This window comes from Erithacus rubecula (genome assembly GCF_903797595.1).
Source record: "Erithacus rubecula genome assembly, contig: SUPER_Z_unloc_3, whole genome shotgun sequence".
Taxonomy (NCBI): Eukaryota; Metazoa; Chordata; class Aves; order Passeriformes; family Muscicapidae; genus Erithacus; species Erithacus rubecula.
Window position 1 is genome coordinate 1060377 of NW_027635944.1, and position 25105 is coordinate 1085481.

The 25105-nt window shown below is 38.0% G+C and overlaps 1 protein-coding gene across 1 annotated transcript in view; it reads left to right on the forward strand.

Moving 5' to 3' along the window:
• LOC306814874 (proprotein convertase subtilisin/kexin type 5-like) overlaps positions 1-25105 on the forward strand; it is a gene marked incomplete at its 5' end in the record, with an annotated part of 43969 nt that overhangs the window by 14479 nt on the left and 4385 nt on the right. Inside the window, 10 exons of the mRNA XM_079331359.1 lie at positions 3145-3187; positions 4041-4183; positions 6168-6368; positions 16539-16622; positions 17098-17293; positions 19492-19709; positions 20750-20986; positions 21423-21653; positions 23184-23361; positions 24278-24495. Coding sequence (XP_079187485.1) covers positions 3145-3187; positions 4041-4183; positions 6168-6368; positions 16539-16622; positions 17098-17293; positions 19492-19709; positions 20750-20986; positions 21423-21653; positions 23184-23361; positions 24278-24495 — 1749 coding nt within the window. The remainder of the gene's footprint in view (positions 1-3144; positions 3188-4040; positions 4184-6167; positions 6369-16538; positions 16623-17097; positions 17294-19491; positions 19710-20749; positions 20987-21422; positions 21654-23183; positions 23362-24277; positions 24496-25105) is intronic.

Below are 25105 nucleotides of genomic sequence, written 5' to 3' on the forward strand. Positions count from 1 at the left end.
AGAGCAGCACTGTGAACAGACCCAGGCTTACAGATGAAGATTTATCATTACATGATAAATGAGTGAAAACTGTTCTGGTTCTCACAGCAACCTAAGAAAGAGAAAGGAAAACTTCATTTCTTCAAACCATCTGTGAGGATTAATAGCTCTTGGCTTTTAAGACAAAATTGTGATAAACACAGCTTTTTTATCTCAGAGTAAATCTTCCGCAAGAGGTTAGTCTTGCAGGAGGAGTTTTAGATTTGCAGATAATAAGATTTTCTACAAGCTTCTGTGGTGATAACATGCAATCTGTGCAGAAAAATAATAGCCAGAAGTTTTGGAACTGTTCTCTGATTTTCAGTCCTGATGTTTCAGCATAGGCAGAACAATACATTAGAGCATGTTGTCTTCCTTTGAGTGTAGGTAAAAGAGAATTTCCTTGCACATTGAAGATACAAGGCAGGTATTGAAAATCTTTCTTTCTTTCAATTTTTTTCTTTTTCTGAGAAAGAAAAAACTACTTCCTGTGTAAAATCCAGGCTTGGAAAAGATCACTGGAAAAGCTTAAGATATGGGACCAAACCTTGAGTTCTGCAAGCACAGAATATTCCAGATTTTAGTTTAAAGTTCTCCAGAGAAACAGGAGCATGGAAGAAAACTAATGGATCAGTCCAGAAATTTACCTGTCTCAGAAGCCACCAACCAAACATACTTCTAAAATTACACATACACACAGAGCATGTATTTCTACTCTTTCAACAATTTGCAGTTCAGGAGCTTCATTAATCAAAACAGTCAAGAAATGCTAACTGCTGAATCTTACTGGTGGAATTACTGAAGAAAATGATTATTAAAACAAATATAATCTAAACCACCAGCAGACCACCCCTTCTTTTCTGGGAAGTTTTCTGCCTCCTTGGGGCCCAAATTAAGGATGTCACAAAAAAAAAGGAGAGGTTAATAGAGCCTTCAAAATACTGCCTACAATTGCTTTCACAGGGATTGCAGTGATATTTCAAGAAGAAGCTCAAGATTAAGGAAGAGATTTCAGGACACTGGAGGGACTGAGCAACAGATCCTATGTTTTGCTTACAATTACCCCATGGAGCTGAGAGAGCTGGAATTCTTTAGCCTGGAGAAAAGGATGCTCAGGGGGAGCTTCTGAACTCTCTGCAGCTGCATGAAGGGAAAGGGGTTGTAGCCAGAAGAGGCTGACCTTCTCTCAGCCAACAAGCAACGAGAAGATGAGTTTTTTGTCTGCACATGGGAAGGTTTAGATTGGATATTTGGAGGAATTTCTTCACAGAAACATGGTTAGACCTAATGGAGCTCCCAGGGAGGTGGTAGAGTCACTGTCCCTGGAATTGTTTGTGGAAAGACTGGATATGTGCCATGGACAAATTGACAGGGTGTTTGGTCAAATTTGAACTCTCTGATCTCAGGGGTCTTGTCCAAACTAATTGATTCCAGGATTCCTTGATTCCAGAGAGAAGGTAGTGTTCTCTGCAGCTCTCCCTGTAATGAAAAGCACAGTCTCACAGTATTTTTCCGGACAAAACTTCCAGCACACAGCTGGGTAAACACATCATGGGATGGGTGAGCAGCTGGCTCAGGGTCAGGCACAAGGGGTGACAGTGATGGGGTGACATCAGACTGTGACCTGCCACCAGTGGGGCTCCACAGGGCTCATTCTTGGCCCTGTGCTCTTCAGCATCTTCATCAACAGCCTGGATGCAGGGCTGGAAAGGATACTGAGCAAGTTTGTAGATGATACAAAATGGGGAGGAGATGTTGAATGGGTCGAGGGGAGGTTCCTCAGAGACACCTCAGCAAATTGGGCAATCCCCAGCCACATAAAGCTCAACAAGGGAAAGTTCTCCACTGGTGCAGTCCCCCCTTGAGGACTGTGTGCAGTTTGGGAACCACAATATAAAAAGGCATTAGGCTGTTAAAGAGCATCCAAAGCAGGGTCACAAGGCAGGTGAAGGATCTGGAGGGGAGGCTTTATGAGGAGCAACTCAAGTCACTTGTTTTACTCAGGCTGAAAAAGAGGTGACTGAGGGCAGACCTGGCTGCAGTCCACAGGTTCTTCATGAGAGAGGAGAGCAGGGTCAGACATCAACCTCCTCCTCTCTGTGGTGACCAGCAGCCAGTGACAGTGCAAGGGAATGGCCTGAAGTTTTGCCAGGGAAGGTTTAGGTTGTATATTATCAGAAGGTTCTCCACCCAGAGGGTGTGGGGCACTGGAACAGGCTCCCAGGGCAGTGATCACAGCCTGCAGAGCTCAGCAGGTGCTTGCACAGCTCTGCTGGGCACATGGAGTGACCCCAGGGGTGGTGCTGGGAGGGCCAGGAGCTGGACACAATGATCCTCGTGGGTCCCTTCCAACTCAGAATGTTCTCTTTAAAAATACATTCACTCAGGTTGTTCTGTTTCCTTTCATTCCACTGCTTCTAGGGTATTTGTTTAAGGTGAAAGAAATAGCAGCTAGAAGATAATAGAGGAAAGATTCTAAAAAAATATTCTTCATCTTTGAAGTCAAATACATAATTTTAAGAGTTTTAAAAGTTGCATACTTACCCTGTTAATTCAACAAATATTTTTAATACAAAACTTAGTTTTCTGGTGGGAAAGTTTACCCAAAAGACTTGCACCACCACTTCTTCCACCATTACCCCTTCTTCAAATATAGAAACTGTATTGTCTATCCCAGGATTTTGAAATTTAAACTGATTTCTTAGATATGAAAAGTGTGCTTTTAGAGATGTCAAAAGCTTTTAACTTATCTTTGCAACAAATAAAGAAATAGGATGAAATTACTGTTTCAGTTTAGCTGCAGTCTCCTTTTAAAAGTTCATTTGTGCCAACCTGAGCCCCTGTAAAGTTCCTGCTTTTCAGATCATCACTTCCTAAGGACTTAGCTCCTTCCAGGTATGTGGTTTATGCTGAGGACAAAAAAGACACAGGTGACTATGAAAAGTACAGTCCAGGATCTGATTGTGGAAGATTAAATCTCCAAATAAATGTGAACAGAGATTCAGGGACAGTGATGTTCTTTTTATGGCTGTAATTGCTTTAGTGTAAGAAATATTAACATAAAATTGTTGGCATTCTGGTTTTTACTCTGAAAATAATTTACATAAGTTTATATCTTTATTTCAGATGATCCAAGAATCTGCATAACATGCATTCAAAACTATTATATGTAAGTATAGTTGTATATATATAACTCTTCATGACTACACAAAAATATGCACTTTACTACATTGATCTGTGCTGTGCATGTTGTGTCATCCTTTAAATTGCTTGTCTGTAAAACATCAAATGGAAAAAAGATTTGGGAAATGTTGGAAAACATTATATTTCCATTCTGTTCCAGCATTATGTTGGAAAATATAGACAATTATTCAGTATTGAGACCTGTTAAAACTTATGGACTGGTGGGACCTTTGCATATCCGAAGAGAGGAATATGGAATAAAAAGTGTCAAAAAGTTAAACAGTGCATGTGGATTTGGAACAAATTTTGTTTTAGTATGCTGTGTCTAGCTCTGGTATGTGAAGCTCCTAAGACTTATAAATGTATGGAGTTTGGGCAAAGGAATAAACAATTAATTAAAAGCTAAAATTAAATTGAGAAAAAAGAACATTACTACTTTTCAAATAGAGCAATTACAAATCTCTGTAAAATTTTAAAAAGAAAATATTGATTATGTTGACTCTATAAACAAAGGCACTGGATTATATGTTTTTACAAGCAATCAGCTCTTTACTACCATGATACAATAATTTTTAATGAAGTATATATTCAGGTTTCTTCCTACCTTTAAAAAAACTAAAAATAAATTAATCATACTTAGGAATCCTGAGATTAGAAAACATGACTTTGCTAGTTGAATAAACAGCATAACCCCAAACACACTTTGAATCCTCATTACAGGAATAATTTCTGTTCATTATATTAATCATTCTTAATCATTACATTCCTAGAAATACAAAGAAAACAAACTCAATGACCTTCAAAAGAAACTTACTAATGATCTCTGCTTTATCTGACAGGTACAAGCAGCATTGCTACAAACAGTGTCCAGAAAACACCTACAGAGATGAAAGCTCTTGGCAGTGCAGAGACTGTCCCAGCAGCTGTGACAGCTGTGGCAAGGATGGGTGTGACTCATGTCAGGAAGGATTTTACCTCTCAGGTAAACTAAGTACAAAGAGTAGCAAAATACACAAAACAATTTTGGACTTTTTCGTCAGAAAAGTACTCTGGATCCAAAATAAAATAAATAAGATAAGATAAGATAAGATAAGATAAGATAAGATAAGATAAGATAAGATAAGATAAGATAAGATAAGATCAAAATAAAATCCATAAATGTGTTCTATGGCAGGCAGTGGAGGCTGAAGGGATTTAGCTGAGTTTTTTTTTAGCACAATCAGGAATTTGCATCAATATAGGTGATTATGTTACCTGGCAGTGTAATTTGGTTCAAAGTGTGTAAATACTTAAATTTCAGCTCTTTCAGGCACATAAAAAAAAAAAATTATGATTCAGACTTCGTGAAAGAAAGGATTTTTAATTATAGAAAGACATTTAAATATTTCCTTACTATTTGCAAGTCCAGTTTTACTTTGACTTTTAACACACTGAAAAAAGCTCAGTTTAAACCACTAAATTCCTTACCAGAGTCACCCAACCCTAGGAATCCCCTGGCTTTTTAAAGGAGCCATAAACCAGGCATGTCTGGTCCAGACACAGTCCAAAAATGAATCACAGCAGTTCCTGAGATTATAGTATCCTCTTGCCCTGGCTGTTGGAAGTGTCCTGTTGTGGCATCACACTCATGGAAACTCTGTGGTCACAACCAGGGTGAGCTGTGGGACTATGAGTTTTTAAATTGAAATTAAACAATAAACAAAAAGCCATAAGTGCTGCAACTTCCAGAGGTTTTGATGAGGTATGCAAAACCTAAATCTGAACCAGATTTAAACCTGAGTTTAACTTTATATTCAGCAGAAACTGGAGATCCTATAAATTTGCATACACCTAAAATTTGCATAAATCTAAAAATCTTAGAGGCTTCTAGTCTATAATTATTTATTGAGACAGTATAATTGTTAGGACTCAACCACAAAACTTTTATTCATGCATGGATTCCCATTGGATTTGTATGTACTAATGTTTAATGTATTGATTAAAGTGATGTTCAAGGCAAATTTAAATGCAGATTGGTTTAAAGTTTGTGAAGTTTCTCATATGCAATACTGAACTGAATTTAGATTTGATGCTAAATTTATGGGTTTTGTCCTGGTTTGAAGGACAGGTGTTTGCCAATAAAGGCAAAAGCTTCTCTTTGAAATGGAGAATATAAACCCCCTCCCTCCAAATTATTATAATTTTGAAAGTAAGGGGGTCTCAGGCAAAGATATGGGAATTAGGAATAACAGTTCTTTACTAGGAAAATTAAAATAGAAATCAGTATTACACAGAACAATCCCAAAAACACTGACAGAGTCAGAATACAACCTGACAGCCCATCAGTCAGTCAGGGTGGTGGCACAGTCCCATTCAACGGTGGCTACAGTCCTCCTGCAGTGGCAGATGTGGTTCAGCTGGAGCAGTGCTCCTGTGGAAGGTGCAGTTTTCCTCTGAAGGTGCAGGGATGATGTGGAAAGGTCCAGCTTTCCTCAGGAATTCAGTGGAAAGCAGGTAACTTGCTGTCCAAAATCTCAGTTTTTATCTGGGTAGGAAAGGCTTGGCTCCTGCCCTGGCTGGAGCATCTCCCAGTGGGATGATGTAATTTTACCAGTCACACAGTGGGACTGAATGGGCCAGCAGCAGATGATATCTTCCTGGAGGGAGGATGGGCTGTGGGAAAGATAAAGATGATTGCCCCAGCTGGTTTAAAGATGGCCCATTAGCAGAGGATATGTGCCAGGAGATCAGGGTCACTGCCCCACCCAGCTCCAACAGATGGGTACCCATAGAAGAGACATGAATCAACATTCTATGAGTCAACAGATAGAATATTCATTTCTGGCCACATCCTGTATTGCAACCCAACACAGTTTTTATGGCTGGAAAACATTTAATGTGATACTGGGTTCTTTTCTTAAGCAATTTCTGCAGGAGGCAGAGGGATGCACAGGGGCCAGGGCTCTTCCAGGCTGTTTCTGTTGCAGGTGGCACCTGTGTGCACGAGTGTGGAGATGGCTTCTTCCCTGATGGCACCTCCAGAGAATGTGAGCCCTGCCACAGGAGCTGTGCAGCCTGTGCTGGGCACAGCTACAGGAGCTGCACTGCCTGCAGAAAAGGCTTCCAGCTCTCCCATGGGCAGTGCCTCAAACCAGGAAATTCTCTGCCATCTGGGAAGTTCTGGAGTCGTAAGTTGAAACAGATCTTGCAATCTTTTCTGTTCCTCTGAAGACTACTACAAAGTTTAGAAAGATCTTGCAGATTGCTTGAAAATGCACTTTTGTAATTTTGAAAATATATTGAGCAAACCCATTGGTTCCACAAACTGAAGTTCATTTTCCTGCAAATAGTATAACATCTTGTTTCAATGTAGGTGTTTCTTACCTATTTCATCTGAATAAAGATTAAAAATATAATTGACAAAAAAGATAAAATTGGAAAAAAGATAAAAGATGTAATCTAAGTAATCTATTAAGTTCCTTATCTAAACTAAACATGGGTGCCTTGTAGATAAGGTTTTAGACCAGCTTTGTGAGTATTTACTCCCCATAAGGGAAGTCACTCTAAGCTGGAGGAAATAGAAAATGAGATGTGCAACTACACCTGTGTGTGATTTCCTTCCTCTGTATAGATATTAACTGCTTTTTGAGAGACCAAATATGGGCTGTAGGGCTACATTCTGACATTCTGGCATGCTGGCCATTCCTACAATCTTCACAAAATAATCGCCTTTTTCTTGGTGGTCTCATCCATAGCATGAGGGAAACATCTCTATTCCAAGAAAGCTCCCAAAAATCCTAAAGCTATTTGAAATGAAAATGCCTTTATTTATAGATGTTCAGAGGGACACTGTAATAATTTAAAATATCATTTTCCTTCCTATCCATCTTCAAATGCGACTTAGTACTGTCACAACCTTCCTATTAAATTTTTTAAATAAAGAGGGCATATATGGATTATTTGTCATTCCCATTACATCAATATATAAGGAATAATTGAATGTTTATGATACAAAATGAAACTGTGCCATTGGGAAAAAAAAGGGGACTTTTAAACTTTATAATGGAAGTGTAGCAGAATCCATTATAAAGTTTAGGATCACTAGGAGTCTTTAAGAAGACATGAAAAGAATCTCACAGGGATGTTTGCTGAATGGAGCAAAAGATTACCAGCTGTATTTTTGAATCAAGTAAACAAATTCTTCTTGTTCTTGTATCTTCTCTTGAATCAAACACATCCAAGAACGACAGTCTTTAGATCAAATGATCTTGTATTAGAAACTAAAATGCAGTAATTAACACTTTTTGAAAAAATATTTCAATTAATTACCTGTCTGTTGGGGAAATGAGAAATGATAGATCAAAAGGAATAATCTTTTGTCACTTCAAAAAAATATCAGGGAGACAAAAAAAATAAGAATATTAATAGGAAGTTTAACTCCTTCATGCATTTCCTCGCGTTTAATCCGTAGAAGCAAGTTTGGGTTTTTTTCAATCAGTGCCAAGAAAAATGTGATGGAAAGATCACATCTGTAGACTGTTCTATCTATTGACTATCTCTTTCTCACATGGTTAAACACAGTGACTTCTTGTGAACTTCTTTCTTTTGAGCAGACAACTGACGCAGTTCTGCATAAATGAACATTCCTGTCCTGTGAAACTTCTTTCTCCCCATCTTTCATAACATTTTTCTTTCCTTCCAGTAGTAAGAGTACATCTGTCTTAGGGACATTTCAAACTGAGAGATGTGTCTCACTCAGAGCTGTGCTGGCTTGGCCATCAGTGACAGCTCCAGAGGCAGAGGATTCCTGCTGTCCCTGGTGGTGCCACCCAGGGAGCAGCAGGGAACACAGCTGGTGGCTGCACAGCTCCTCTTGGACTGTCACAATTATTTTCTTCATTATCTAGAGCTTTCTGAAAACCAATAAAATGTAGGGGATGCAGTCACTATCATTATCTATATAATTCTGTAGGATTAGTACAAGAATGGATAAAATAGAAACCTATCTCTGCTCCTTGAAATTTACTATCAGTGAGTATTCTGGCTCTCATACCTGTATAGAAAATGTCCCAGGGTTAAGAACAAATCATCCCTCTCCAACTTACTTAATTTAAGCCTATCTGTAGGTCCTCCTTCTCTTCCATATATCCAAAGATATCCAAAATATATACAGATATACAGAGAAAATAATTTTTTCTTCCTACTTAGGGGAAAAATCGTAGCATCTTTCCAAGTCTTTGACCAGCTACTCTGGAAAAATGTATCTGGCAATCTTTTATCCCACTTCATCTATTTTTTGGTTATTGGTTTTTTTTAAATTTTTTATGTACTCTTTGATTCTATCTAGAGTTATTTTTTCTTACCAAAATATGTAAGGACAAGGACCTTCCACCTCCCCTGTTTCCAAACTCATTTTCTAGGGGCAGCCTGTCACAAGCATGACAGGCATGGTCAAAGCAGCTTGTACAGGCTATAAGGGATATTATAACAGTTTCATTATTTTTCATCAGGCCTACATGTGGCTGTCACATCATCTCTGGCTGTTTATCAAGATAAGCTTCTTATGCATCCTCAGCATCCTCAACACATTGACCTTAGTGCAGCACCATGGTAGAGCTGCTTCTGATCTCCAGCAGCCTGAATTAAAGGACCTGGTTTGAAAATACAGATGATGATTAGTCCTACCACTTTGGGGCACTGAGCTGGGTCTGGGGAGGTGGGTATTAAATAAATGACCTTGCCAAGGGAGTGAAGGCAGGACAAGACAACTAGGAAGAAAGCCAAAATCTCTGCATCTAATAGTTTACATCAATTTTTACTCTGGTACTCTTCCATTTCCTCATTTTTCTTAGAAATGTACTAATTAAGAGTTGAGGTATTAGACTTTGAGGTTTATTAGAAACAATAGAACCATTTCTCTTTGGCTCTTCTAGCTACAGGAATTCAGAGGATTAGTGAGTATGTTGACATACCATGTGAACAATGTGACTTTTGGGGAATATTCTTGTTTTGCTGGTTCCAAGACCAACATAACTTAAAGGGCAGCACATCCAAACCTTCCATGGAGAAAACTCAGGGTCTTACTTCCTTTGCAAGTTGAAAGACTAGTCCATTCAGGTTAGAATTAAAACCATTGTGAATGTGGAATACACTTTAATTTTCTATCATGTTCAAGGTTTCACTTCCTTTTTCTATGTGATGATAAGTTGTAGACCTGTCCCACAGTATTTTAGGAGTAAACACTCCTGCATACAAAACCTTCTATTAAAAAAACCTATTTAAAATTTTATTTACTTTGCTGGTATATTCTGTTAAGCAAACTGCTCAATTGATATTAAAAATCCCTAAAAGGTCATATTCAGGTCTGAAATAATGCAACATAACTGTGTCTGTTTTTCAGGCTTTTAAAAAGACAGGACAAGCCAAAAAAGGGAGAAAGGAAAAAAAACCCCAAGAACTGGACTCTAGGATTCTAGCATGAAATATCTGTATTTTATCTCATGTACCAGATGACAAATTTGGAAGCCAGGAAACACACTAGTATAAGTTTAATTTAAGAAGTGAGTGCATGGCCCCTTTTAACTGGATCAGATATTTTGCAAATTACTATGAAGTCTTTTTTTGCCATACCACTAAGACGCTGCACCCTGAAAAATAGTCATTCCTTGGTTTAATATGCCACACTATAATGAAAATTTAAAATGGGAAAAAATAGGTATGGAATGATATCTATATATATAATCATATATATATATATAATAATATATAATATAATAATATTATATATAATATATAATGATGGAATATGTGTTTTCTTTACACACAGATAAATAGCAGTTCATTGTTTACTGTTACTGCCATCCCCAATAACAAGAGCAACCTTCAACAGGCAGCACTAACCAAATGCATCTTCCTTTTCCTAAATACAGAGCAAAATAAAATCAGGAAAAAAATGTACTGGTTGTGAGAAAACAATAATTCAGGCTTTAAAAGGACCTTAATGCAGCTCTGCATATATACATATAAAGGTTACAGATTATAGGATAGAAAAAAAAAGGAATGGGCTGTGCAGAAGACAGGAGAAAAATCAGAACTGGGGGGAAGGGGTCACACTCTTTTAAACATAAATATGTTATGGCACTTATAGGGCAGAATTACAGTGCCATGGGAAGAGGCAGAAGACCATTTTAATTACCATCCATATGAGAAAATTTCAGATTTCTAGAAGCAAGCATAAATGATCCATTATCAAATATGATCTTATGCATGATAATTTCATATTCTGGCTATTTGCATGTAAAATAATATAGTTGTTACAAGATAGCTAAACTGGGGAGTGTCATTTACTTCCCAGCACTCCTATAGATTCTTTAAATTTACAGTTCATGTAACCCTTCATGATGGGAGAGGTCTAGAATTTTATTACATATTTATTACATATGTTTATAATTTTCAATACATTTTGCTATATTTATATAATGCTATTTCTTCATGGAGACATGTAATCTGTTTTGGATTTTTTATTCATGATTGTATTAGTTTTGAAAGAACAGAATCAAAGGTAACAAACTAAGCCACACTTCAAAAGAATCACATACAAATCACATGTTACTACACAGGGTAAAAGCCAGATAGGTCACCTTCTGACAGGAATACCATCCCAGGAAGAAACAGCACTTCATTCCCTTCTGCATCCCTCACTGTAGAAATTGTACCACCATTATTCCAATAACAAAATATACAGTAAATATAAAATCCTTTCAGAAATTAACATCTAGGAGCTAAGAATATTACAAATGTACACAGAGACCTACTTGGAGAGCAACTAAACCTACAGAGTTTTAAATCCCTCTTTACTCATAGAAAAGCAGGAATATATGAGATTTAAACTGAAGGAAATAAACCATCTTTTACTGGTTTGAACAGCTCTGATTGCACTACCTGGCCCAAAGATCCATTCTCCAAAAGGAACAGGTGGAGAGAATAAGGTAGACTGCCAAAAGGAGATGAGAAACTAGGAAGAGCCCTTATAACACCGTTGTGGTTCTGAATGAAATTAAGGAGGGACTGTTAGGTAATTCAAATGCTTTTATACTTCAAGGCATGCTTCTTTATAATGGTCATATCTCAGCTCACATGTCCTTGGGGTTTGTAGAGGGTTTCAGCTTTTTATTTTTTAAATAAACTTCATATTTGCCAGAACAAGTGGTGAGCATGTGAAGAAGACCATAGTTGTTTCTGTGTGAACCCATGACTTTCACCCTGCTTATTTTTGAGGACTCATTTAATTTTTCTCTAAAAGCAGATTGAAAAATGTTCAGAGTTCAAAATAAGATGCATGAAGCAAAAATAAAGAAAATATAAGGATGTGTTAATTGGAAATAAAATTCCACTCATTTTTTCCTTAATTAATTTTGGGGTCACAATTAGCACCTTACAGTGATATGTTTCAAGAAAATCTGCCATTGTCACACTCATGATGCACAACCTTTTCCTCTTTTCTGGGAAAAGAGAATAGGGAAAAAAAATATTTCCCAGTCTTTCTGCACCCTTCCAGTTTTATAATACCTTGAATAGACTGAATGGACAAAAGCACTGTGGCATCTTCAAAGTTGCAGTAAAATTTAGCTCAAGAAATAATGAAATTCAGTTTTTCAGATTCTATAAAAGAATAAAAGAGACTTAGCTGGGTCAAAGATGTTATTCATTCTGATAAGGACACAAGAATAAAGATGGTCTTGACAGATTCTGAGCCAAGTTTAAAGAGAGGACTTTTGAAAATAAAAAATATATGTTGAATTTTTTTCTTTAAAGAATATAGGTTTAAGGATAAAAACAACTCAGTAGGTCTCCAAAGATCATTCACTTTGATACACACTCAAGCCCTTGAAGGGAAATCCAACAGCTTAAATCCTGTAATTTTCAAGCTTTGCATTTGCAATCAGTCCAAAGACCAAAGAAGTACCTGTTGCATGACCATTTCTTCAGATTTTTAAGGTTATTCGTTGGAAGTATCTTACATTTAAAGTGAAGGAAACTTACATTTAAGAAGTTCATATTTTTCTAAATGTTCGAGGTATTTCAGATTTTTAGTAAATGAAAGCCACAGTCACAAGCAAGACTCATTTTACCTGTCCAGATTTATTAAAAAAAAATTATAAATTTCTTCTGTCAATACTTTAATGGAGAAATTCCAATACTTTTATTTTATTTGACTATTGTTTCTGTTGTCAGCAGAATCCTAACCACTTTTGTGCATTTCTCTCTGGTGGCAATTAGTGACTATTAGCAAAACCAGGACATACTGCAAAAGGGAAACAGAAATAAAAACTAGCTCACAAAAAAAAAATCTTTATTTTACATTGTAAGGCATCAAACATGTAGAAAGAATGAGATCCTTTAAATATTCTTCAGCAATAGTTAGCAACTTCTTTGCTTAAATTCACCTGATCTTCAATCAAAAACAGCAAAAGAGATCTGCAAAAACAAAGCTATGATAATAGAAAACTTTTAACAGCCACTTTTTCTGGAATGTTTCTTATATTCTTACAGTCAACTTTAAGGACACTTCTTACTGTTTTGTTAAATATTGAAGAGTAATGAAAAACATAAAGCTAAGAAGCAGTGTCTCTAAAAAAAAGAGGATTCACACTGACAGGTCATGGAATAACACTCTCTATTAATGCCAAATCGTGACATCTTAAGGTCATGTCAGTGATAATTCAAAGCAATACACAGACAAGCTCTAACCCCCAGTAAAATGTTTGGCCTGCAGAGAACATGATTCTTACCCAACAGGCATCCCTGGGGGAGAAGACAGGTTCAGCCCATTGACTGATCCCTGCAGTTGTGATGGACTCTTCCCTGCCTTTTCCCCCATTGTAACTAAATTTTGTGCTATTTCTCTGTGTTTAGGTGCAGCTTGAGGGACTCTAGTCATGCATTCCTTTGTTACTGATTGGTGTAAAATTCACTTTGCTTTTAAAGATACAGCTGTATCTGGAGAAATTTTATGTTGTGCCAGCTGCCAAGAAAAGGAACAGAAAGCACAGGCTTTCATTATTCTGTACAAGTAGCATTCACAAGTAATCCCAGTAAAGAGTGACTAACCATGTCCTTGCTGAGCCACCTGCTGTTAAACACCCAGGCTGTGGTTTGCTGTGCTCTCCATGGATCCTTACATTGAGACTTTTTTACTTCAGGGAGTTTTTGAGGCTTCTTAGCTAATGGTAGTGTCAGATGTGGTTATTACATGTTATTATGGACCGTCCCCAGTCACATTAAATGTGGACCTAACTTCTCTCATTCATATTCTCTTATTCATACCTTTATTATTATCCTCATTTCTTCCCCTGTGGTATGGTATGCATACAGCACACTTTTCATCTGCTTAGTATAATGGCCATCATTTCTCTTTATGGGAAAGGTTTCATTTAAGTCTCCTACTCTTTTCCTTACTTCCATGGTTTTCATTCAAAATTTCTGTATTCTAAGCTATTTTGCCATAACAGTCAGAACCAAAGATTTTAGTGATATGTTACATTTTGCTCATCATTACTGTCATCAATCAACCTACAGAAATCATACATATTTAACTGGCAGGATGAGCTGGGTGTGCTAAATGAGGTGCATAGCTCAACCTGCAAGTAACTTTTGGTTCTGTCTTTATTTTCTATTTTCAGCAAAATCACAAGGCTTCTGTGTGTTGTCCATTGATCCATAATTACTTTTTCATTAGACATACATTGAGACATTGTTGTAATTTGCTGGTATCAAAACACAGAGCTGCATGCTGGGTATGTGGTCATATTGCATAGCAGAGTTTTTTCTGTTAGGTATGATGCTCCAATGTCCTTTATACCTGATGGCTCTGCAATGAGTAATCAAAATTTGCTTTTCCACAGCCCTAAGTACTCCCTTTGACACTCACTAGGCTCCCTTTTGGAGGGAAGCAGCAGGCAGTAGTAACTTTGGGGAGAAATAGGTTTTATTTTCAAACCCTGATAAATTAGGGACATGAGCAACCAGCAACTGTATGAATTTTAATTTAGGCAAGTGTTGGATTAGATTCTTGTACAGATTAAGGAACAAGAGGCTGAAGGGAAGTGCTGGGGAAAGAGACCTGGGTGCTCTGATCAATGGCAAGCTGAATGTGAGTGAACAGTGTGCCCTGGCAGCCAGGAGGTCCAAAAGGGTGTGCTGGGATGCTTTAGGCACAGCACAGAAAACTGGTCAGAGAGGGGATTGACCTGCTCTTCTCCACACTGAGGCAGCCTGAGTTTGAGAACTCTGTGCAGATTTGGGCACCACAATATGCAGAATACATTAAGCTATTAGAGAACATCCAAAGGTGGGCCATGAAGATGGTGAAGTGTCAGGAAGGGAAACTTGGCTTCCTTTGCAGGAAGAGACTGAGGTCATCTAGGTTTGCTCAGCTTATAGTAGAGGAGTCTTCATTGTGGTTTTCAACATTCTCACAAGGAGAAGTGGAGCAGCAAGTATGGATCACTTCACTCTTGTGATCAGTGACAAGACTCAAGAAAAAGGCATGAACCTTAATCAGGAGGTTTACACTGGACACCAGGAAAGATTCTTCACCTAGAGGGTGATTGAGTACTGGAAGGTGCTCTGCAGGAAAACAGACACAGCACCAAACCTGATGAAATCCAATAAACATTTGGACAACACTCTCAGCTTATGGGGTGTTCTGCATAGGGACAGGTGTTGGACTTTGATGGTAATGATGGTCCCCTCCAAGGCAACATATTCTATAATTATATGACTTCTGTCTCCTTCTGACTCAGAATCTTTAGGTTACAGGGTAATGGTATTCTACAACAATTTTGTTTAAAATTGTCCATGAAATACCTCATTAAACCAAGTCCCCAAATGTACATACTTTCTAGATTTCTCTGTTTGCAATCTAGTAGTATAACATACCTGTATTTGGGTTTGGAGAACTACACCGAAATTAAAATTGTTGGGAAAATTATAAAATCAATAACATTATTAATGTTTGCATTTGTGATGAGTAGTCCAGAGCAAAGCCTTAGTGAATGTGAGGAAAGCATTAATATTTTCCTTTAATACAACTTGTAACTTACCATTTCCAAAAGTTTAGATTTGCCAATTTCAGTATACTAATTTCTGCTGTGAGATAGGATTAGGAGCAAAAGCAAGGCAGGCCTAAAACTTAAGAGTGTAAAGAAAAACTTTATTAACAACATAAATAAATAATAAATTCAGAATAAAACCCCCAGACCACCCTCCACCCCTCTCCCACACTTTCTTCTCCTTCTTAATAACAACATAGTAACTTCAGTCATTTATCAACTTAAAAAATATTTCCCAGTTCACTCTAGGGAGAGGACTCTCCCCTTGTTCAGCCACAGGGATTTTTTTTCACAAGAAGAAAAAACAGTTCTTTCATGTCTTCACTTCTGATCTTCACAGCTTTCCCAAGGCTGTGGTTTATGGGCATGTTAAACTCATAAGGTATTTACTTTTAAGATCAAACTATTCAAAAAGTAGAAGTTCTCTTCATCTCTCTTCCTCTTTGTTCATACTTCACCCCCAGGAACAGAGATCCCCTTTTTCCCTCAAGGCAAAGGATTCCCAACACAGGTGCTTTTCTGAATGATCTATCAAATTGAACACACCAACCCCTCATGTCTTTCTTCACAGTTTATAGGAATTTTTAGTGTAGTGCAGTCCATCCCTATAGCTTTCAAAAGGATTTTCAGCCTAAATCCATGGCATCTCCTCATTCTCCTTCCATCTGGACAGTGACTCCTGCTTCACTGACTTTGGTGTATCCTCCCTGTTCTTTTCGCTCTCGTGGGAGATGGAAGGGATTGAAGGTCTTCAAGTCTCACCTGAGCACTGGAAGGGTAAAATCTCCTATGGAAGATGCAAAGACTGGGCCACACAGGCCCTGCAGTGGAGCCAGGCCCCATTACCTGCACTCCTGCTGGAAGAGAAAAGGGCCATTCCCAGGGATTTCTTGCTTCAAAATGTGAATTCACTGAGGCAGCCCAAATCCTCCAGTTGGTTTCCCATGCTGTCAACAACCAACTTAGCCTTAAATTGCTCCCATCAACTCAGAGACAGTTTTTAAGGAGAAAATTTCCATGGCTGCTCTTTTTTCTAAATGCCAATTAATGCAAAACCAGCACACCATTTAGGAGAGAGGAGTCAAGAACAATCATTAAGTTCTTCAACTTTATGAAATCCAAAAATTCACAGAGATGAATTTTCAAAACACCTTAGGAAAAGCCATACAAAGTGTCCCTTCTAAAGGGAGAAGAAATTAAGAAAACCAGATGGTAAAAAATGAACTTTTTTCCCTTTCATCTCAGATGGAAATAGAAAATTGCTGTCCTGTGACTCTTCATGTATGACCTGTGACAAATCTGCTGATGTGTGTACTTCATGTCCAGAAGGTAACATTTCAGCTTCCTTGGATAAGTTTGCAAGCAGCTGTTATATTTTGTATCCTACATGTTTCCAGAGAATATTTTTGTCAGTAGTCACTATAAAGTCCCTTAACAGCCTAAAGGGCAATCAGATAATCAACATCTGAATTCAAGCAACAGGGTGTGCCCTTGACAATATGAGTCAAAATTTTGTCAGGTTGATGGTGTTCCTTTTCTTTCCCTTCAATTAGAATTTGTAGATATGATACAGGAATTACTGAATTTCTTCAGTGTTTAGATAACCTGATGATTCCTTCAAACTGTCAGTGTCTGACCAAAATATTTTGGGAAATGTCTTAAAGGAAGCTTCTCTATTCATGCTTTAAAGAACCAAAGTTAAATTTTGAGAAGCTGAAAGTTTTTCTGTAGACATCAAAGGCAGGAGTCTTGTAAATGTATGTCTAATTGATGCCTTTACCCCCCTGGGTTGCTTTTCTGACAGGAAAATTTCTTATCCATGATAACTGTGTTTCTCCATGCCCTCCAAAATATTTTGGCAACGTTGCAAGTGGGAAGTGCGAGATGTGTGGGGATGGCTGTGAGTTGTGCTCTGACCAGTGGCACTGTCAGAAGTGCCAGGCTGAGCAGAAGCAGCTGCTCTTCCTCCACAAAGGCAGATGTTTACAGGAGTGCCCTGAGTAAGTAACCCACCTCTCTTATATCATCACTGATTTTTTCTTTGTACTCTTTCTTTTTTAAAGTTCAGAACCATGATACTTTTAAGGAAGATCTTAATGTTACACAAGCTACCAGAAACTAAGTTAAATGTGGTTTTCAGACTGCCTGAATAAGCAGTATTTTCTTTTGGTTAAAGAGAAAGCAAAAAAAAAAAAAAAACAAACAAAAGTGAAGGTAAGGCATTAAATCCTGTGAAAGATGGAACAGCTCTCAATGACTTTAATAGGAACATGGTACTTCATGGCAATTTATATAAAGGTTCTAGACAGTCTCCAGTTTGTTCCTTCCTCCAAGCAGTACAGAGCAGAGATATAAACTCAGACAGCGAGTATATTAGAGTCCTGATATGTAACTACAGCACTTAATGATGTGTGTCTCTCTTTGGCTTATGTTTATTTTTATGTATTTTTATATGTGGAATTTTAAAAGATTTGACTGCAATGGATATTAGATCAGACACGAGTGGGTCGGGTTCCCTCTTTTCTGTTTTTTTCATCAACATTCATCTTATGTCTATGTACATAAAACCAGTGCTCTGTAGGAAAAAAGCCTTGCTTGGTTAACATTTTTTCTTCAGAAAAATGTGAAGCTCCTGCTTTTCTTGCAATCTCTCTGCCACTGCCTTCCTGGTAACTTGTTGAATAAGTCAGTGAGGGACAGTGGAAGAGGTTTTCCTCATGAAATGTCACATCCAAGGTAGTTGCAATAAAGCCTACTCTAGTCCAGAAACAACTTCTAATATTAGAAACTGAGGCATAAAACCATTAATTGTGTTTTGGCATTAATACGTCTCTTGTCACTGCTAATTTCTCTGTTATCCTGCTCAGAGTCAGTATAACAAAATTAAAAATTTAATGTAGCACTGGTCATTTCTGATGTTATTATCCCCCATTTTTCCCAAATCCCAGACTGTAAATAATGGCTTCCCATCATTGAGCAAAATCCACAGGGTTTAAATTCCATTTTCAGACTCCGAGGCAAAGTTGTTGAGACACAATTAGTCTTCACTGGAAGAAAAAGTGAGACTCCTTATTAAGGGTGTTAACTTGGGTTTTGGTACATATTTTTAGGTGGTAAAAAGAAATAACAAGTTTGACTTACTGCACAATTAATTTTTGACAGAGGAATTTTGAAAGACTGGGCTAACAGACTAGTTTCAACATTGACACTAGAAAAGATGACAGAATGGTGAGAAGTAGTTGCAGGACCTTGACAAAAGTGGGAGGATAAAAAAAGATGAGAATAAGTGGCAGGCATAGCACTTCCTACCTTTTCTCTAACCTTGCTCCTAATGCATCTCCCCAGACTTTCTTTGGAAAGATCATGTCCAAGAAGGGAAGGAGAAGCACCCCTCTATAAGAAGTAACAAATTTGTTAATGTAAAGTACATATACTGGGAGTGCTTTCTGTCTCAACTTCTTCTTTAGTTTTCTTCAAATGCTCTGTGGATTATCTCAAAATGCTGACTTACCCATCCTTTAACCTTGTAACATTTTGGATTTGAGAGTGTAGACAGATTGAATTCAGCATCTCTTCTATGTATCTTCACTTGAAGCAGATTTTTTCTGTATTTATGTGTAGTACTCCTACATGTGGCTGTCCACACTTGCTCTCACACCACAGATACCAGTAAAATGTACTCCCTCTTTGCCATCTCTAGCCTGCTCTCACTAATGCAATGCATAATGTAAATATCTGACTTTTTGGGGTTTTTTTTTCAATCCCTGTCCTCATTCTTCCTAGAGCTTCACATTTTCACAGTCATCTCTTCTCTTTCTCCTCTATAGAGCCACTGAGGTTACCCTCATCTTTCTTTCCTTGATACCAGTATTACAGGTCAGCTCCACAAAACTAGAGATTGCATGTTTTCCCAAATGTCATATATCTTTCTATTTTATGTAAGAGGGAAATAAACACATAAAAGTTCAGCATAACTTAGACAGCAGGTACAAGAAGAAAGGAAAGCTCTTCACATAGCACTAACCACATACATTTTCTGCTTTCGGACACAGGGATGTTAAGTGGAAGATGGGCAAAAAATTGTGTGAGAAACATGTTTGATTTAGTGAAGTGTGTGTGCTGGGACAGTCTCTTTCATAGTTGTAATTCTCATAGCCTAGAGTGACCAGCAGCTTGTTGTGTTTTTTTCATTCCATAGGGGATATTTTAATGTTTCTGAGACTTGCAAGGAATGCAGTGGATCCTGTAAGACATGCATGGGAAATGCAACCCAATGCCTGTCTTGTAAAAGTCCTTTGCTTCTGGAGCACGGGAAATGTAAATCTACTTGTTCAGAGAAGCATTTTGCCTTTGAAGGAATCTGCAAACATTGCCCTGAAATGTGTCAGGAATGTATTCACGATGAAATATGCACAGGTATTACAAAGAACTGCTGTTGTATAGAATAAAATCCACCTGGATCTGGCTGGAGAGAGATTGACAGAAAACCAAATCCAAATTCAGTAATGTGCAAGAAAAGTGATATGCATATCATTGTTAATCACTAAAATAGATTATGTGAGACTAAATGATTAATCTATAAAAATTTCACATTATTAGCCTAGTCCTGTGGTTATTCAGAGATTCATACTGGTTTGATTTTTTTTTGATCTAGTGCATCCTACCTTAAAATCTGAGATACATGCACTAATGTGAAATACAGAATGTTTCTTTCTTGCTTAGTTGAACTTAACACCTCTTTACCATTTTTGCAAATATCACTCCTGTTAGAGAAAGAAATCCCTGTAGAAAAAGATATTAGGAAAGCCTTCAGTACTCAGATGAAGTCAAATGCCCCCCTCCTCCCTCTCCCCTGCCCAAATTCCCCCCCCCCCCCTGCCACACAATATTAAGGATAGTTAATATTGAGTGAGACATACTGGAAACATAAATATGGATTAAATAAAAAAACAACAATCAACCAACCAAACCATAAACAAACATATTACACCTAATACTCATAATTAAATAGCAACTTATTCACAGCTTTAGGCAAAGACAAACATCTAGGTCAATATATTCTAGCTAAACTCATATTTCAATAATAAACTTTAACCAAACTTCAGATACATTCATTCCTGATTTTGCAGGAAGTCCATAATGCAGAAAAATATCAGAAAAAATGGCATCTATAAATTCATGTCAAATGGCTCCATTAATATCAACAAAGCTCAGCAAGTGACTTTTTCACAGTTTCTTGCTGTAACACAGAAGATACCATCTGAGGGATGGGCCAATGTAGGTCTTCTGGAGGGGAAAGATTTGAACAAGGAAGTCCTCCCTTCTCAAGGTGTCCTGACGACTTCTGTAAATGACAGACAATCCAGCATTTAATGTTTCCTAGGAGTTACCTTCTCTCACACTTAGGTCAGAATTTGCTGCTGCTTTGCTCACCTTTGTTCTCCTGTCCCCTGTAGAGTGCATGGACGAGTTTTTCCTGCATGAGGGGGAGTGTGTGCAGGAATGCCCTCCACACTTCTACCCTGAAGACAAGCACTGCTTTCCCTGCCATGCTGACTGCAAGGACTGCAATGGGCCACATCCTGATGACTGCACAGCATGCACTTTCAGCTTGCTTGTCCTCCACAACGGCATGTGCTTTGAAGAGTGCCCTGAGGGGAGTTACTATGAGGCAGCCACCAAAGACTGCCAAGGTTGGCAGCTGTTGTTTCCCCAGAAGAGTGTTGAGACACAAGTTTAAAGTTCACCCCCTAACGTCCTTAACCAGTGTCTTGGAGCTGAAGAGGATAGCTAATGTAAAAAAAAAAAAAAAAAAATCAGGTTTATTGCAGAAATTGAAGAAAGCAGAGAGAGAGGTAGCTGGGATAAGTATGTTTATTATTACAGGCATCCACTGTGGTGAAATGCTTAGGATGCCTGCAGAATTGCTGAGAATTGCTGGAGACTATACACTGTTGCAAAAGCAGTGTTAATGCATAAGAAAACCTAAGGAACTACTTGCATAAGATTGAAAATTACTTTTCTCAGGCTTTCTCCCTGAGATTACAGCTGCTCCTTCAAAAATTAGAGCTGTAATAACACACAGACAAATCCAGAAATGGTGAAAATCCTACTGTTTGTCCTTTTCAGCATGCAACAGGACATGCCAGACTTGTTCTTCTTCCATTGCCTGCCAAACTTGCAGAAATGGATGGATATTGAACCATGATGGGCACTGTACATTACCTGGATACTGCCCTCCCACTGAGTACTACATTGAGGAAATTCAGAGCTGCAAATCTTGCCACAGGAAATGCTTCCAGTGCTCGGGACCCACTGAGCACCAGTGTCTGAGCTGCGCAAACAACCGATATCTTCTCAGTAAGTGTCTCTCTCCTGCCTCTAGATTTCATTCTACTCTGAAAGCATGGAAAAGACAAGTTTTTGTCTCATTTGCAAAGCATTTTGGCTGCATCAACTAATCTAAATAATATGAGGGCATGACAAGGAGTTAAATTGAGCAGGGGTAGTTTCTTCAGCAGGGCTATGTGGGAACTCTGAGAGGCAGGGCTTGCCACTCACGGGGCCTAATGCAGGATTTCTAAACAGCAACGAACTCTGTTTCATTTGCTTGGTATGTACTCTTCCTATTGTTTCCTACAAGGACTTTAAAAGAGAGCTATCATTGGGTTTGTTGTTGTTGTTGTTGCTGCTATTAATGTACCCGTAAAAGCACACATTTTCATGCTGGCTTGTTTAATCCCTGCAGCAAGAAACACTTAAGCATCTGTTCAAAGGGATCACTAAGTCAGCATCTACTGGGTGGCTAAGGTGCAAAATTACTTTCCTGACTTTGGAGGTAAAGAGTTGATTTGAGACTGTACAGTATCAAAAACAACTAGGAAAAAATTTAAAAATCCCCACACCAGAACATTTTTTTCTCTGCATATTCTTCTAAAATAAAACAAAAGTTTTAAAAAATCATTGGAGGGGAAAAAACATTAAATAATCCTTCATGCAGGGAAGATCTAGGAAACAGTGTAAATGAAAAGTGAATCTAAGCTTTTTGAGTCTAATTCTAATGCAGATTTTACATTCCTCTATTTCTGAGGTGCCTTGCATCAAATGTATCTTTTTATCAACACACTCAGCTGTTTTTCACCATAATAACTGGTAAAGTTGATGAACAAATGCAGATAAACATACTGGAACTGAGATAAAAATGCAAAAACCCTGAACCTGAAAGTATCTTTCTTGCCCAATTGCAACCCAAGCAGCAAAATATCAAGACAAATATGTAATAAGCACAAGCAACTTGTAATTTACTACTCTATTTGCTTTACACACTTGCAGCTAATTACAATGCTACTAACTTCTCATTCAGGATTCCTACTACAACGACTGAAATTTGAATGAAAAAAGTGGGACTTACCTGGCTTTAATTCCATAACATAAAGTAGAAGCACAAACAAGGCTAAAGACCAGTAAATGAATGTTATTAAATGTAAAATTTACCATCAGATTCATCATCTACACAGAATAAAACCAGATTTGATGCTTAGAGTGAAAATGAGGCAAAACAGCTATGCATATAAAAACTTGCCTTACTACTTCTTGATTATTCTAAGAAAAATCACATCTGCTGTTCCTTATTATACTACTTTACTTTTTACAAAGATAAAAATGTGCCTGTCCTAAAGAGCTTGCTAATATAAATAAAACAAAGAAATGAGGACTAATGAATTGATAAGTATTAAAAAATAATTACTGTACCCCAACACTGGGTTCTCTTGTTCTGACACACCATCTATCAGCACCTCCTGCTGATACAGTTTGCTCCAGTAGAGCTGCCTGAGGTTTTATAGTAGTGAATCCTGAGTATGGTGTTATTTTGCATTGTTGTCTCTGCAGACAGAACCTGTGTTGAAACCTGCCCAGATGGATATTATGCTGACAGCAGGGAGAGGCAATGTTCTGCATGCCACAGCACCTGTGACACTTGCACTGGAAAACACAGCTCACAGTGCCTTTCCTGCAAACTGGGTTGGTACAGACAAGGAAAAGGATGTGTAACCCAATGTCCAGCAGGGTAAGGCCCATGACCTTCTGCTAAGAGCTGTATCACAAGGAAAGCTTTGAGAAATTAGATCACTGCAGCATTCCACATCAGTGTGAAACAGAACTGAGCTCTGTTTCCAGCAGAAAATTTCCCTTATTTTCACAGTACACTAGTGGTGGAAAACCTCCCTTCACAGTAGAAAATTCCAAAATTTATGCCCAGATGGGAGCTGCTTAGAAGTGGTGTGGACATGTTTACACTCAGAGGATGCTCTTGGCTATCTCCATACAGAATAGTGTGAACCCAAACAAGCAATACTAAGTTATATGTCAGTCAGCCTGAGCACAGGCAGAAGAGCTTCCAGCCACCACTGTGCCCTCCACTTAACGTGAAGTCTGGATAAGGTTTTTTTTGCTTTGAGTTAATGCTTATAGTTGGTGATAACAAAAACAACCATTAAAACAACATTGAACTGAGCACTCATAATTCTAGAGAGAAACTTTATAATTAATCAATTTAAGTTCCATATGTGAATTCAGTGTTTTTTTGGGAAATACAAATTGAGAAAGTGAATCTATGACTTCAAGTCCATTTAATTTAAAATGGAGTTCAATGGATCACACTGGCTGTCCATCCCATTAAACTGGAAAACTCTAATGACTGTATCTCAGCAAAATCACCAAACCCTCCCTACTTCACAATTATATTGCAATTTAACTCAGTTTTTAGAAATTTTTGCTGTAAACACTATACAGAATTGTGCTTTGTTGATGAATTCCAATGGCCAAAAGAATTAAATTAATTTTATTTTAATTGAGATTACAAATGCCTGTGTTCATTTTAGTATAATTTTAATACATTTATAAAAAGCTAAGGATTAAACAAATTGGTTTTCCTCTCACTGCTGGCCTTTATGCAAAAGCTATGCCTATCTGATCTATTTCAGTTATTTTGCACAAAATTCCACTGGATCATGTGAGAGATGCCACAAGAATTGTAAGGAGTGTAAGGGGCCTCAACCCACAGACTGTCTTTCCTGTAATACACATTTCTATCTGTTGCACTCCACGAGCGAATGTGTCAGCTCCTGTCCTCACTACTACTATGAAAACAAGGACTACAACATCTGTGAGAGATGCCACTCTTCCTGTTTAACTTGTGAAGGTAAAAGTGTATGTTCTGCTTTGAGCAAAAAAAGAAGTCATCAAAACACATGGAATCTTGGCTCCAAGATCTGGGAACACTTCATGAAGATATTAACCACATACAGTGCTACCAATCTGTCTGTGATTTTAGCCACAGTGGGTGATGCAGACATCTCCCAGGGGCTGCTGAGCTTTTCCTGGCTCTTGGTGACTTGTCCCACTCACTGCTCCATTGATTCATTTCTATGCACTGATAATTGAGGTGAAAGCAAGTGTATGAATTCCTGTCAAGCTTTCTCCAGAACTGCTTCCAGCACAGAGCACAAAGAAAAAGACAGCAACTTAATAGGGAGGGCTAGGACTGAGTCACACATTGCCATGTCAGTGAATGGAAAAAAATGGACAACAGTAAGGAATTTTCCATCAGCCAGGCCTCACAAAAATGCTCATCATAAAAAATTGAGCTCACTTGCTTACATAGAAGGACCCCATTTTTCACATGAATATTAAGAATGACTGAAAAATACCTCGCTCTTTGAGCTGTCCCACTGTCTGCTGCTCCATGAAAACCAAGGAACTTAATTCCAACTACACATCTTTACAGCCTACAATGGGAAGAGGAAAGACCC